Source organism: Carex rostrata, chromosome 29 (assembly GCF_964058835.1).
Source record: "Carex rostrata chromosome 29, lpCarRost1.2, whole genome shotgun sequence".
Taxonomy (NCBI): domain Eukaryota; kingdom Viridiplantae; phylum Streptophyta; class Magnoliopsida; order Poales; family Cyperaceae; genus Carex; species Carex rostrata.
In genome coordinates this window covers 178,684-193,117 of record NC_135946.1, presented here as the reverse complement: position 1 = coordinate 193,117, position 14,434 = coordinate 178,684, and the positions used below count along the sequence as shown (strand labels likewise).

Sequence of the window (14,434 nt, the reverse complement as noted above, 5' to 3'; positions counted from 1 at the left end):
GTAAGTAACCTAGGCTTTAGAGCATAATTCGGCTCTTTTGTAGACTTGCTTGCTGGCAAGGAGATAGGAGCAGGTACGATGAGCATTGGACCTACTTTTAGAATCAATTAGCTCTATCACCGTACGATTAGTATTAAGATTTATGTACACGGAAATTGATATAGACACACACTGATTTTAATACAGAGCGCACGAATCTTGATTCAATTAATGGTCACTACACGCATCGGACCTACTCTGAACAAGCTGAGGAGAAAACAAAGTTACCGACATAAGCGAAGAAAGAGAGAAAGAGTTTGGGTTCTCTCTAGAAAGTAGAAACTGGTCGCTCAATCCTCTCTCTTAACAACTCCAGTCAAAACCAAACTGGAGAAGATCTTTTTCCATTATGATAATAAACTAAACAAAAATAAACAACAACACTACTCTCTGGTCTCCCACTAGTCTCCTACCGTCGTGCTCTCCTTCCATCCCTCCATTCCTCTCCTCCCCCCACCGCCGTCCATGCTCTCAGTTTCCCCTGCCCGTTCCCCTTCCCATGGCTCCTCCTCCTCCTTCCATCCCTGCCCCCTGCCCGCATCTCTCCTCTTACCGTTCCTCTTCCCGTAACCCCTTTCGCAACCTCCGTCGCTCTCTTCGCGTTCGCCCCCTTGGTCTCCCTTCTATCCGTCTTGACCCTCTTTCTCATCCTCACTGCCCGCTCTGCCCTTCCTCTTCCTCTCCTCTTACCACCTCTTCCTCTTCCTCTTCCTCTTCCTCACGCCTTCTTGCTTGTCTCTCCTGCGGTCAGGTCTTCTGCCCGTCTCATGCTTCTCACCACCCCATCTCCTCCCCTGGTCACTATATAAGTGTCGACCTCCTCCGTGCTGAACTCTTCTGCTGTTCTTGCTCTGATCAGGTTTACGATTCCGATTTCGATTCTACTGTATCTGTTGCGCAATCTCCTTCTTTCCCTTCCTCTTCTTCTCCTCCAAGTAATAAGCGTCGTCGCGTCGATTTCAAACAGTGGGATCCAAATCCTTCACAATCTCAGCTCATTCGCACTCGATCGAGTCAACTACATCCAGATCCGAGTTCTTCCGATCGTCATCCATGGGGATTGAGAGGATTGAACAACATGGGGAATACATGCTTTATGAACTCGGTGTTACAAGCTCTTCTTCATACACCGCCTTTGAGAAACTATTTCCTTAGTGATCGTCATAATAGATTTCTCTGTGCTAGAAGATCGCGTAAGAAGAGTGTCAATGGTGTCGACTTGTGTCTGGTTTGCGATCTTGATCAGATCTATTCTGCTGCTTTCTCTGGCGATCGGTCCCCCTTTAGCCCCGCTAAATTTCTCTACAGGTTACTTTAGTTTGCTTTTCTTGTTTCCTTTTTTCCCGCATTTTTTTTTATAGCGATAGTTTGCTTCTTACCTTTGTGATCACTGATTACAGCTGGTGGAGGCTTTCTTCAGATCTTGCGAGTTATGAGCAACAGGATGCACATGAATTTTTCATCTCAATTCTTGATCGAATTCATGATAATCTGGTTGAAGATCAACAGATTTCTAACCATAATGGTACTATTCTGTATACATTTTTAGTTCATTTCAACTATAGTTATAATCTTTTCAACTGTTTTAACAGGGTGCAACATATGTATGTACATCCTCTTTATTGCTCTGCAATTTGTTGTACTTTAGACCTTGCATTTTGCCAAAATTACTAGATACATCTAATCAGTACTACTACTATCAACTGTTTTGCAAAATAATGCAAAATGAGGATTAATTAGAGCAAAGCCATGTTAAAAATCTTGCTAAAATGTGTGCTTCAGAGTGCTAAAATGATCCTCAATTACACAGACACTTTATTCAGAGTGATATTTTTTTTTTGTAATCTCTTTTTACCATATATTTCAGGTCAAGGGGACTGTTGCATTGCGCATCGGATCTTCTCTGGCATTTTAAGATCAGATGTGACATGCACTTACTGCGGCTTCACTTCGACCACCTACGACCCCTGCATCGATCTCTCGCTGGACCTTGATTCGACCCATCTGAGCCGCCAGACTGCTCGCAACGGCGAGAAAGAAACAAAGCAAAAACACAACCAGAATCAGTCAGGCCCCACCACCCTCATGCGGTGCCTTGAGAAATTCACGCGGCCAGAGAGACTTGACAACGAACAAAAATTTTACTGTCAGAAATGCAAAGAGAGAAGAGAATCTCTGAAACAGATGTCAATCCGAAAACTTCCCCTGGTTTTGTCCTTCCATGTAAAGCGATTTGAACACTCTACAATTAAAAAGACATTGCGTAAGATCGACAGTTGTCTGCAGTTCCCGTTTGCTTTAGACATGGCAGCGTACCTGTCATCATCTGTTCTAAGGAGTCGGTATGGGAACCGCTTATTACCTGTTGTTGAAAATGGTGCCAGTGAAGCTGCAATAAGCAGTGGGGCATCCTCGGAATTTGAAATTTTCGCAGTCGTGACGCATTCGGGTCGGTTGGATGCGGGTCACTACGTGACTTATTTAAGGATTAATGACAGTTGGTTTAAATGTGATGATGCATGGGTGATTAAAGTCGAAGAGAGTATTGTTAGAGAATCTCAGGCATATATGCTGTTCTATGTGCAAAAGGTGCTTTGTTATACAGCGGGTGGCAATACTGGTACCAGTACCGGTACAATTGAACCGGTATGACAATTCTTTTTCTCGTGGGTTTGGTTTTTAGTTGGAAGTTGCTAACTTGGGTTAAATTTTGCTGATCAATATCATTATTTCAGTTTTGATATGGGGATGAGAGGGAACCTGAATTTTTTGAACTGTGTTCCTTTGGGAAAAAATGACAATAGTCTTTTGTTGTACTGAAATTATTTATATTTTATATCATGAGATGTTATTATTCTGAACTGTATTTATACACTGAAAAAAGAGGTTATTATTCTGAAATTTATACACGTTTGTAGAGATGGAAACAGAAGTTTCGCAAAGGTAAAAAACAAAGCAAAGTCATTTAGGTTGCCTTTGTCATTTGTCAAGCATCGTTATTTTGTACTTAGATTCTCATGTGGAGCCTCCATTTTGGTGTCTTTAAATGCCATTGATGGGTGCTGGTACGAACCATGACCAAAAGTATTTCATTTGGTACAATCAGTTCTACAGTTCCAGTACAATATGTCCAGTCTAACTCTTTATGTGTGTCCTGTTTAGGCTGCTTTGTATGATTGACATTTGACATGTATAGATGTTTTGATGTTGGTAAAAGATAAAACAAAATGAGAAAATTTGATGTTTTAAAAATTTGTGTGCACTTGATCTGTACAAATTTTATATGATGTGCCGGTCAAACGGTTTGACCTCCGATTGGTATCGGACGATGCCGATCGGACTGCTCCCCAATTTCTAAGAGAATGAAGATAGGAGGAAAATACTGGTTTAGGTTTTTTAAAAAAATCTTATATGCATTTGTTTGTAGATTTTTTTTTTATTAATATTTATTTACAATGGGAATATATACTAGTGTCCTCTGTGCTATCAAATTAACTCACGGGAAAAAAAAATGTTAAAAGAGATAGTGAAGAGCAGAGAAAGCTGAAAGAGAAAGTTTCAAAGTAGAGAGGACAATCCAATCCGAGGTGGAATGCACCGAACTTCTTTAATATTCGTGCATATTCTGATTGAACGGTCCAGATCTAAACAGAAATATTGTGTTACCTTAGATGATATAAATTCCACATTTTCAAGTTCTCTTTCTTTAGCTTCCTCTTCTGCTCCAAAGCTCTATTTATCTACCTTTCCAAAAGGGAGAGCACTCATATCTACTATTTTTTAGATAGGTAGAAAGTCACTTGATATAAAATTTCTGGACCATCCAAATCAGAGATTTTTGAACTACCTAAAAAAGATAGTAAAAAATTTCTAAAAAATATAACATTTCATCCTAATTTATATACATATATAGATCATGTTGAACAGTAGCAGTTAAAACAAATATATAGATTTATGCAGGGTTTGATCTGTACAATGCAAAGCACCATAGCCTCAATCCTATTACTAAGTGGAATCCACGTACATACAAAATATTAGTGAATGAAAAGAAACAATCCACTAATTTGAATTTGTGAGCATTTATTTTTGTTCTTCCTTACCATTTTGACTATCTTTATTTCTAACAATCTATTAGATAATTGACATTTAAGTGTGCCGATTTAAACCATCAATTTAATTAGGTGTACTAATCTTTGACAGCTCATTTTGATCAGAACATCTCCAATTATTCAGCTCTCAAATACCCAAATTTTATATAGAGAATAAAAGAATTTGGTTGGTAATGAAATTACATCAACATCATAAATTGAGAGAGAGAGAGAGAGAGAGAGGGGGGGAACAAAAACAGAATTTGGTTGGTTGCAAAATTTATAATTTAACTGACATCTGATTTGGATCATTACTATTATTTATTTCTTAAAGATTTGATTCGGTGTCATTAATCACCGTCTTTCTATTTATGGATTTTCTTCAATAAATTTAGTAGTTCGATTTATTAAAATATGTGCAGTTACTTGGTGCTATCAATCAAAACCCCAAAGATGTACTTATAATAAATTTAGTGCGCAACAAACCGATTTTTTAATTCGTAGCATTTTAAAAATAATTAATTCAAAAGTAGCACGGTTTCTTAAAATCCCAAATGCCTAATTTGAACCTACGTTTTATCTCCAGCTTGCATTTTACTCTTGAGTGATCTTTTTTTAAATGTTATCTATTTTAAATTTTTTAAGAAATTACTTATTATTTATCGTTGTAATTGAAAATTTACTATTTGTAATTTTTAGTTGTTTATAATTGTCAGCAGTATTATTTGTCATTGTTAGCCGTTCAAAATGAAAAAAGTAAAAATATTTGTCATTTTTTTAAATCAAAATGAAGTATTATAAAGTCTCAGTCTGTGTTTATCCCCTGACAACCTCACTCTATATTTATTCTAATTTGAGATTTCATGATATTTTTTCAAACTGTTATTTTTAAAATACTACATATAAAAGTTCGACATAATAAGAGTAAATTTCTCTTGCGATACTGTAGGAGATGGAATGATTCTGCACGAATATTAAAGCTGAGCGCATATATCTTAAAGTGGATCAAACAATTCTGAAGCCCGTCGAACATAAAGTAGGTCCGTGCCCATTGAACCTACTCCGCAGTCATATATAATATAGGAAAGTTTACTTTAAAATTCGTGCAAATTCATATCCTGATCCAAATTTCCTAAAAAAAAACCATCTGGAATCGGGAATTGTTGATTTGGGGTACAATTTTGGGTACCCGTATAGAAATACTCATATGGTTTGGCATGCCGCATATATGGGATAGCGACCGTATGCCTGCACTACTGACAAAGCTCACCCACATTTGTTCATCCTATATCATCACATACACCTGGCCTTCATACACCTTAAATATGAGCGTGGGACCCATCAAATGTTTCTGTACTACACCTCGTTCAGGGAACGCTTTCAATTTGTATTTCATTTATAATTCGCATTGCAACCTTTATGATATACACCTGGTCTTCATACGCCTTTTACCATTCACGTGGGACCACCTGTAAATACACGTTGCATCTAGCTGTACACCTTGTTCTGGGAACGATTTCAATTTGTATTTCATTTATAATTTCATTTTTCGGTACTTTTGCCATGAGTCTGGTTCTCTGAAGTAACTCAAAATTTTTGATCGTCTGATCAATGGTACGATCCTTCAATATTCGTGCCTATAGAGATATAACGGTTTCGATCTTAAATAAAAATTTGAGTTACTTTAGGTGATGATAGTTCCTTTCGCCATTGCTTTTTTCGGTGTCTAAACACTAACGAAATCATCACTTATAGATCCATTAACCGCCATTTTTTTTTTCCCTTCTCTCTCTCACACGTTTTTCTCTCTTAGAAGGTACACAAGCTGAACAGTAACGCCATTGGAAAAGACAACAACACATTTCTATCAGATTTGATTTTTGATAAGAAGCCCGTTATGAGGTCAGGGATGGCTGAAGAATCGAACTTTTGATTCGGCCTGGGGAGAAATTGCATTTGAATTTGGTTCTAATTGGAGATAAAACAGGAGATGATGAGTTGGAAATATAAAGCTGGGTTATTTCTAATTGGCACAGTTGTTGTGATTTGGGTCACCTCCGCTGAGGTTACTCAGGTTAGATTTATTTTCTCAATTTTGATTTTTGTATATATAGATTTATAAATTTGTTTGCTTGATTTGGTATCAGTGTTTACAGAGCTGCCTACACAAACTGAAATAATTTCCAGGCTAATTACCAGTTGTTTATTGTGTTACCAAATGAATTACTGGTACTGATAGTTAAATTATGTGGTACCGATCTGTGTGAAGATGTGAATGTTTCTTTGACAAAATCTTAGGTCAAATTATCAGTCAGCTCAGCGCTAGTGTATCCAAAAACAAATAAAATAATTATAGTAACTCTTAGTGCACAATAAAATTTGGCTCTTGATTGTGTATTTTTTTTTTTCCAGGGAATATTCACAGATTATAAACAGCCCTTTGCAGTTACATACCTAGGTGCTTCGCTTATGATTATATATCTTCCCTTGTCATTACTCAAGGATTGGATTTGCAACAACATAATGAAAAAGCAAACGAAAAGCACTGATGGCATTTCTGAAATTATCACCAAACCTGCTCAAAAGGTCATACTTGAAATGGAGGCTCTAAGCTCTTTAAGTAGAAAAGATAGCGGTGTTGATATTTCTTCAAAGACAGATGAAGAGTCGGTTGCTCTAATTACATATACAACAAGCAGTGAATTTTCCAAGGAGAAATTGACGGCGGTTCCTACTATGGAAATTGTGAAATATGGGTTTTATCTTGCACCTATTTGGTTTGTTACTGAGGTTAGACCTACCTTTATAATTCACATTTCACAGTAAAAGGTACCTTTTGCAGGCTCACTGGTACCATACAGGTACCAAGTGACTGGTGCTAATTTCTGATTCACTGGTATGATTGTGATGCCAGTTAAGATTATTTTTAGACCAACAATGGTTTCCTAACTTTAAACTAAATATTATACCAAACTCACCTTCACCACTGCCAGTATTATTCATGTAGCAAGACCTACCTTTATAATTCACATTTCACAGTTAAAGGTAGGGATCACTGGTACCAGACAAAAACCAAGTGACTGGTGCTAATTTGTGGTTCACTGGTATAATCGTGATATTAACTGACACACCTGATGCTACTTATAGATAGATTTTTTTCATCGAAATTAAATCTGCTAGTGTGCAACCACTAAGAATCGTCTTCTTTTTCTTTCTATTTTTACACGGGGGCAGTACTTGTCAAATGCGGCACTGGCAAGGACGAGTGTGGCAAGCACGACTGTGTTGTCTTCGACCTCAGGATTATTTACGCTATTCTTCGGGGTGCTTTTGGGGCAAGATTCGTTAAATGTGGCCAAAATTTTGTCTGTCTTGGTTTGCATGGCTGGTGTTGTCATGACCACCATCGGCAAAACCTGGGCTTCTGACGATGCCAAGTTGAGCCCTGCTGAGTATGCTCTAATGCCCGATATATTTTTTTTTTTTTACAAAATTTCATTAATACCATTGATTTCGGACAATTTTGTTTTATTCCGTTTCTACCGCTGATTTTCTATCTATCTAAAATGTTGTAAAAGAATTCTGAAAAATCATGCTGAAGGGTTTAGATTGACTATTTGGCCTTTGGAAATGAAAATATTGATCCGTAGTACAGAACAATCTGTGCTATGCATAGTACCATAGCCTCGCTCTTCTTATTTTTGTACCTGATTGTGAACCATAATTGCTAGCTGTGGTTAGAACCACGAAAATCATGATAGTGTTATAAAAAACATGATCTGTTGCAATTTATTATCACTAGGTTAGTGTACTTGATCTTGTTCTTAGTTACATTTCTAATAATTTTTGGTATTTGGGTAAAAATTTTAGGAGCGGAGAGAGAACTCTTGTTGGTGATCTTTTTGGCCTTCTCTCGGCTGTCACATATGGCCTATTTACTGGTAAGATGTTGCCTTTATACATTCTTGAATGAAATTTTCAATTGTAACCATCCTTTTGTCAAAGTCGTACTTTCGATGAATAGCACAGAATATAGAAAAAGGTAGAATCCATTTTTTTATTGTAAAAATAACTGTTGGATTTTTTTTAATGCACAAGTTCTACTGAAAAAATTTGCTGGAGAGGAAGGTGAGAGAGTAGATGTGCAAAAGCTGTTTGGATATGTTGGCCTCTTTACACTTGTTGCTCTTTGGTGGCTCGGTATGACTTAATTCAATTTTGCATTCTTAAAGTTTCTCGTAAATTTTGATAGTATTAATTATAATAATAAATTTTGAAAACTTTTGTATTAAATATTAATTATAATTACATTTGTATTTGACCATGTCAGATGATGTAATTATAATTAATTATGCCATTTTCCTGGCCGTTGTATATGAATTGGTCAAAGTTATTAATTAATTAATTAATAACTTTCCTTAAATGCATAAATAGCTAGGTATGTAACTATGTATTATCATATATGTAACACAGACCATTAGAGAGATGCTGTATAGACATCTCCCGATTCCCTCCTAATTACTGAAGTTAGATAAAAAATTATGGAGCTTAATCTATATAAGATATAATAATGTTTGTTATAATATTTAATTTCAGTATGGCCCTTGACTGCGCTGGGAATTGAACCAAAATTTACGATTCCTCACTCAGCTAAAACCGATGAAGTGGTGATAGCAAATGGATTAATTGGAAGCGTCCTCTCTGATTACTTCTGGTATTTTCTGACAAAAACAATTAATTTTACAGTCAGGTTTAGTATCAGTACTAAGCCATATTCCTTTCTCTACCTTTATTGGGGTTTCTTGCACCTAGGGGCGTCAATGGTACCCTTTTATCCGTTTACCCAACCCGTATCGTATCCGATAAGACGGGTATGGGCAATTTTTTTTTTATTAGCTTATTGGGTACATGTAAGGGTAAAGTTTTTTCTTTTTTGTTAACATAATGGATAAGGATACCTGTAAAGACTATTTCGTACCCATTATCTTACACGGTAATTATTAAAAATAAAAATAAAAATAAAAATTATAAAATTATATATATAGATATATTGGGAAGATACATGATATGATATATTTTTATTCATGGCCCATATATATCTATTCAGTGACACCCTTTTATCTATTTCCCTGACACATATGAATTTGATAAGATGGGTACGGGTAAGGGTTCTTTTTGTTAACTTATCGGGTACGGGTAAGGGTAAAGTTTTTTGTTCCACCAAGCTGTTTCGGACCTTTTATAAACGGAATCGTTTTAGGTTTTTTATTTATTTTTTGTTCTGAAAATGGTTGAATTTTAAAAACAGGGCGCTCTCGGTGGTATGGACAACACCATTAGTGGCCACACTGGGCATGTCACTGACAATCCCACTTGCTATGGTTGCTGACATGGTCATCCATGGCCGACATTATTCTGCTGTCTATATTCTCGGCTCTGCTCAGGTGACATTTATTATTTTTCTTGAAAGAGTGAGGCTATGGTACTATGCATAGCGTATATTGGTCCGTACAATGGATCAATATCTTCATTTTCAAAGTTCGAACAGTTAATTTGAACCGTTCAACATGATCTCCATATGAAAATGTGCTTGTAGATCAATTTTTTTTTTTTTTTTAGATATGTAGAAAACCACTTTATCTAAAGATTCTAAACCATTCAAAAGTAGTGATTTTCTACCTATCTAAAAAAACAGTAAAATAATTCTAAAAAAAATGTAAAATTTTGTTTGCAATTACATTGTCATATGGAAATCATGTTAATCATGTTGAACGGAAACTTTCCAGTGTACCCTCTGAATGTTTAGAAATTTCACCTTTACCCTTCTGTAATACAAAGCATCACAAATTCAATTAACCAATGTATAGTTTGATAAAACCTGTATTTTCTTTATTAAATAAGAAAATTACTTATTTTTTCCCAAGGTTAAAAAAAATTAAAAACAAGCATATAAATACTTGCTAATAATGTCTATTACTCTTCCTGCTGGTACCAAAATATCACAAGTGCACATATTATATTGTATTTTTGTACAGCTACTGAAACTAACAATAACTATAAGCAAATAAATACTATATTTTTCTGAAAATCATATATTTGTATCTTTTGACAGGTATTTGCCGGGTTCATACTGGCAAACCTTGCAGATCGAATTTCACGGTTTTTAGGCTTATAGAAACAAATCATCCTTTTTTTTGTTCCAAGTTTTACACAGTTAGTTATTATTTTTTTTGTTCATTTTTTGTGCTTTCCATTTGGAAAGCAACACGGGTCACAAACGACCATCGATTAAGGCGTCTTTTTTTTTTAATTCTCTGTGTTTTTTCTTCTTTTTCCATCTAGCCAAATGGTATATGTAAATTGATTTTTAGATAAGTTTTTAGGGCTTGTATTTTTTTTTTCCTACTCATCTCCAAATTGATTCTTGCACGTTACTTAAACTTGAGCATTATTTTGCATCCTTTTGCAAATAGTGTTAATTGTTTGAAATGGGAATTTTTGCTTAAAAATGGCATTGAAAGAGACATCTTTGTGCATTGTGCTAAAGATTCAGTAATGGGAATTTAGCTTTAAAGCCCCCTTCTTTTGACACATTTGTGCAATTTTACTTTTGTCTGTTAGTATCAGAATATATTTTCCTTGTCTTTCTCATTTTCTGATGAAATGCAAACATATATGCGCTTGATTTGAAATGTTTTACTATATTATGTGCATTCCTAAAAATATTCTAGCAGATGGGAATCACAAATCTGTGTTATTTTGTAAATTGTGTTAATTGTGTTAACTTAAGACTCTTATGAGTCACATAGAATCAGAAGGGGACATTTGTGCCAATTTTTTTATTAATCCAAAATAAAAAAAATATTACGAAAGGGGATTGATTACTGAAAATTCAAGGTAAATTGTCAGCGAGGAGAAAATTGTCAATAATCAGATAATCGTTGTTTTTGTAAATTGTTGAAAGAGGAGGGTCAAAAAGCAAAAAAGCAAAACCCAGTGTCAAATGAGTCCGTATTCCCCAGGTACCTGAGGTGCAATTAATAAAAATGGACGGCCCAGATTAATTGCATCCAGGCTAAACTCAATCCGGTAGCTGTTGAGGCTTACGGGGCCTGCTTTGAGATTCGTGCCAAGTAAAATTAATAGTTCAGATTCACCACTTGCAGCTCAGGTACCTGGGGTGATGCGGATTCGTGTCAAATAAATCAGGGTCAACGTGTGGGGCCAATTAATCCTTCTGACAAGTGGGGCCTCTAACCTGATGGATTGGTGTCGAATCTGAAACAACCCCCACGCGCTGATTTGTAACGCATGCATCCATCCTGAAACAGCTCTGGGGATCTTCCATCCGCTCCATAGCACAAACAGGGAACCACCAAACCAAAGAACTACTTCTGTCCACGTGTATTTTAAATGCGGTGTTTTGGTGGTTGCTGTTCCTTATCAGCAGCTGATTGATTTTCCGAAACAAACAGAGCTTCGTTCTTTCCCTCACGCAACCTCGGCGGGCTTCTCAGATGCTTTTGACGATATTCTGTGACTTGGACTTTGTGATCTTCTATGTGGTATCTGGTCTACATGGTATGATTTTTTACTGGTGAAAAGAAGCTTGAATAAGACTAAATATTAAACTAAATTGTTTTGTTTTTGTAATTATAATATATAATTAAAACATTTTACGCACATGGAAGATATTGTTGGTGATTGATATTAACAAAATTAGATATGATAACAGATATTATTTTGAGATATAATTTGTTAATTTTTATATACTAAAAAATAATTAATAAATGACACACATATGAATGCACAATATAGTATAATAAAATAATTAATTGTTGTAATTACCAATAAGTTACACAAGGATATATAATTGAGAAGATAATTATATCAATCTTGTCATTTTCTACCTCATGCTTTTTGTGCCACAAGTTTTTGTTTTCTATATATACTTTCTCTCTCTAGATAGTTTCCTTGTGCGTCTTTCTCTCTTTCCTACATATATATCTTCTATATCTTTGTATAAATAAATTTAACAAATATAATAAAATTAAGTACATTATCATGTTATAAAATATTTACACTCAAATAGATAATTAAATTTCTGAGGTGAATTAATTAAATATAAGACTGGAAAGATGAATCTGTGTAATTATGTTGTAATCTATCCTCATTATGTCATCCAATTGTAAATTTTGTATATGCATTTACTCATAGATCAATTTTGTGAAAAATTAATTTGGCAAAAATTCTTAACTTAAATCAAAGAAGTAAATTTGTGCACTAATTAAGTTTGTATCTATATATGTATATATGCTGCTGTTAAATTAATTTCTCCTGTCCTAATTGAATTTTTTTTAAGCAATGAGAATATTCTATAATTAACTATAAAAAAAAAGAATATTCTACAATTGAAATATAAAAAACTTCTTGTTCTCTTTGTCAATGAATAATAAAATGCTTGAATATGCATGGCTAGTGTTTATAAACAAATATGCCAACTATATCCTCTTTAATGAGACTTACTAGATTGATATATATATTTATATGAGCTAATATATTTAACAAATATGCTAATGATCAATAATGATATATTTTAATATGAACAATATTGAGCTAATGTTAAGAATAGATCAACTAATGTGTTTAATTATATGTGCTACAAATGAAGCTAAATTGTTTTTAGAATAGATACAAAATATTTTTCTTAAATTTTTATAAATACATTGTTTCACATTGTCACACATAGTTGCACTATTTTAGTTGTTCAATGAATCAATTTAGTATAGCAATAGAGCATCTCTCTCTCTCTCTAATAAACAGTTGAGAGTTGAGACCAGAGACATCAATGCCTGTACAAACAAAGAACAGCTGGTCCTGGTAAAGGCTGTAATACAGTAAAGACAGGAAACATAGATCACACAACAAATTAATTAAGGCATTAACTCAATATTAATAAATCTCCAAATTAATTCATATATAAAAATTAAATAAGAGAGACAAAATAAAAAAACAGCCCAATAAGTTTCTTTCATAACTCTCTCTCTCTTACATAAAACCTTTCTTTTGCTCCTCCAAACCACACACCTTCTCTCTCTCTTTCTAACATTTTTGCATACATGGCTACTACAAACTTTGTAGAGAGAGAAACCACCACCACCACCACTACCACCACCTCTCCCATTTGTGGTGAATCAAACAATGGCAACACGATCTACATTCATGTCGACCCGTCGAGTTTTCGAGCGGTGGTTCAGAAGTTGACCGGTGCACCCATCAAATCAATTCATGCTCTCTCCAACTCTTCTCTCCCCTCTGCAAAGAGGCCAAAGCTTCAGGTACATAATTAATATATATAATGTTTCACCAGAGATAAGCATATATTAATTATAATGTTGCCTTGCTTCAGTTCAGTTGCATCCAAAATTGTACCAATAATTTAATAACAAGTCAAGAATATGGTTTAATTTTTAAGCATAGTATATATATGCTAAATTCCTTTAAGCATGGTATTGGTATATGTTATATGAACAAATTGTACTAGCTAGTTTAATATAAGTTCAAGCCATGAATTGTATTAACACAAATGTTATACTACTGTTAGCTAGCTAGCTAGTATATATTTCTTATATCTTATAAACTTATATCATAGAAATTCAATCCATGTTTTTTATTATGTTCATAGGAGAGGCGACGAGGCATGACACCGGCAAGGCTAGACATCCCCTTTGCTACGCATCTCCAAATTGTTTCGCAGATACAAAAGCCGGTTGGCGCCGATGTCTCTCTCTCTCCGGTTTCAACCATAGATTTTTCTTTCTTCTTGGCCTCCAACTCTCCTCTGTCCTCATCGTTTTCTCCCACTTCCTTCGCAAGGATTGCGGGCCCCACCGTGGTGTTAACGAAGGAAGAAGAGGAGAGAGAAGAGAAGGCGATAGCCGAGAAAGGGTTTTATTTGCACCATTCTCCAAGAAGTGGTGAAAATGGTGCAAAACCTAAGTTGTTGCCATTGTTTCCTGTCATCTCTCCAAAATCAAGGAGCATTTCTTCTTCTAATTCTTAGGCCCTTTTTTTTTGCTATATTTTAGTAGTAGAGGTTAATTAGAGATAATTGTATTGTGTAAGACACATGAGATGCATGGAGGTTCTTTTTGTCATTTATTTTTTAACCTTTGGAAAATTAATTAAAGAAACAGAGTTTCAATAGTTCAAATATATTTTTGATTTTAGCTATATATTCTCTTAATTTTTTATTTTTGTTATTTTTTTAAACACATTTCGTTTCTTGAACTAATTGAGTATAAATA

At 34.8% G+C, this 14,434-nt stretch overlaps 3 protein-coding genes across 3 annotated transcripts; all 3 read left to right on the top strand.

Annotated features, from left to right (window-relative positions):
* Positions 1-429: 429 nt before the first annotated feature.
* Positions 430-2,896, top strand: UBP22 (ubiquitin-specific protease 22). The gene is made up of 3 exons (XM_078294897.1): positions 430-1,347; positions 1,440-1,564; positions 1,907-2,896. The coding sequence occupies exons 1-3, from the start codon at positions 539-541 to the stop codon at positions 2,689-2,691; spliced, it is 1,719 nt and encodes a 572-aa protein (XP_078151023.1). The 5' UTR covers positions 430-538; the 3' UTR covers positions 2,692-2,896.
* Positions 2,897-5,908: 3,012 nt separating this feature from the next.
* On the top strand, positions 5,909-10,513 carry LOC144546392 (EamA-like transporter family). The gene is made up of 8 exons (XM_078294927.1): positions 5,909-6,201; positions 6,540-6,917; positions 7,362-7,579; positions 7,998-8,068; positions 8,226-8,327; positions 8,724-8,841; positions 9,436-9,571; positions 10,240-10,513. Exons 1-8 carry the CDS (start codon positions 6,118-6,120, stop codon positions 10,300-10,302), a joined length of 1,170 nt encoding a protein of 389 aa, XP_078151053.1. The 5' UTR covers positions 5,909-6,117; the 3' UTR covers positions 10,303-10,513.
* Positions 10,514-12,914: 2,401 nt separating this feature from the next.
* On the top strand, positions 12,915-14,289 carry LOC144546369 (VQ motif-containing protein 11-like). Its single transcript, XM_078294912.1, has 2 exons — positions 12,915-13,465; positions 13,813-14,289. Exons 1-2 carry the CDS (start codon positions 13,247-13,249, stop codon positions 14,188-14,190), a joined length of 597 nt encoding a protein of 198 aa, XP_078151038.1. The 5' UTR covers positions 12,915-13,246; the 3' UTR covers positions 14,191-14,289.
* The last annotated feature ends 145 nt before the right edge of the window (positions 14,290-14,434 follow it).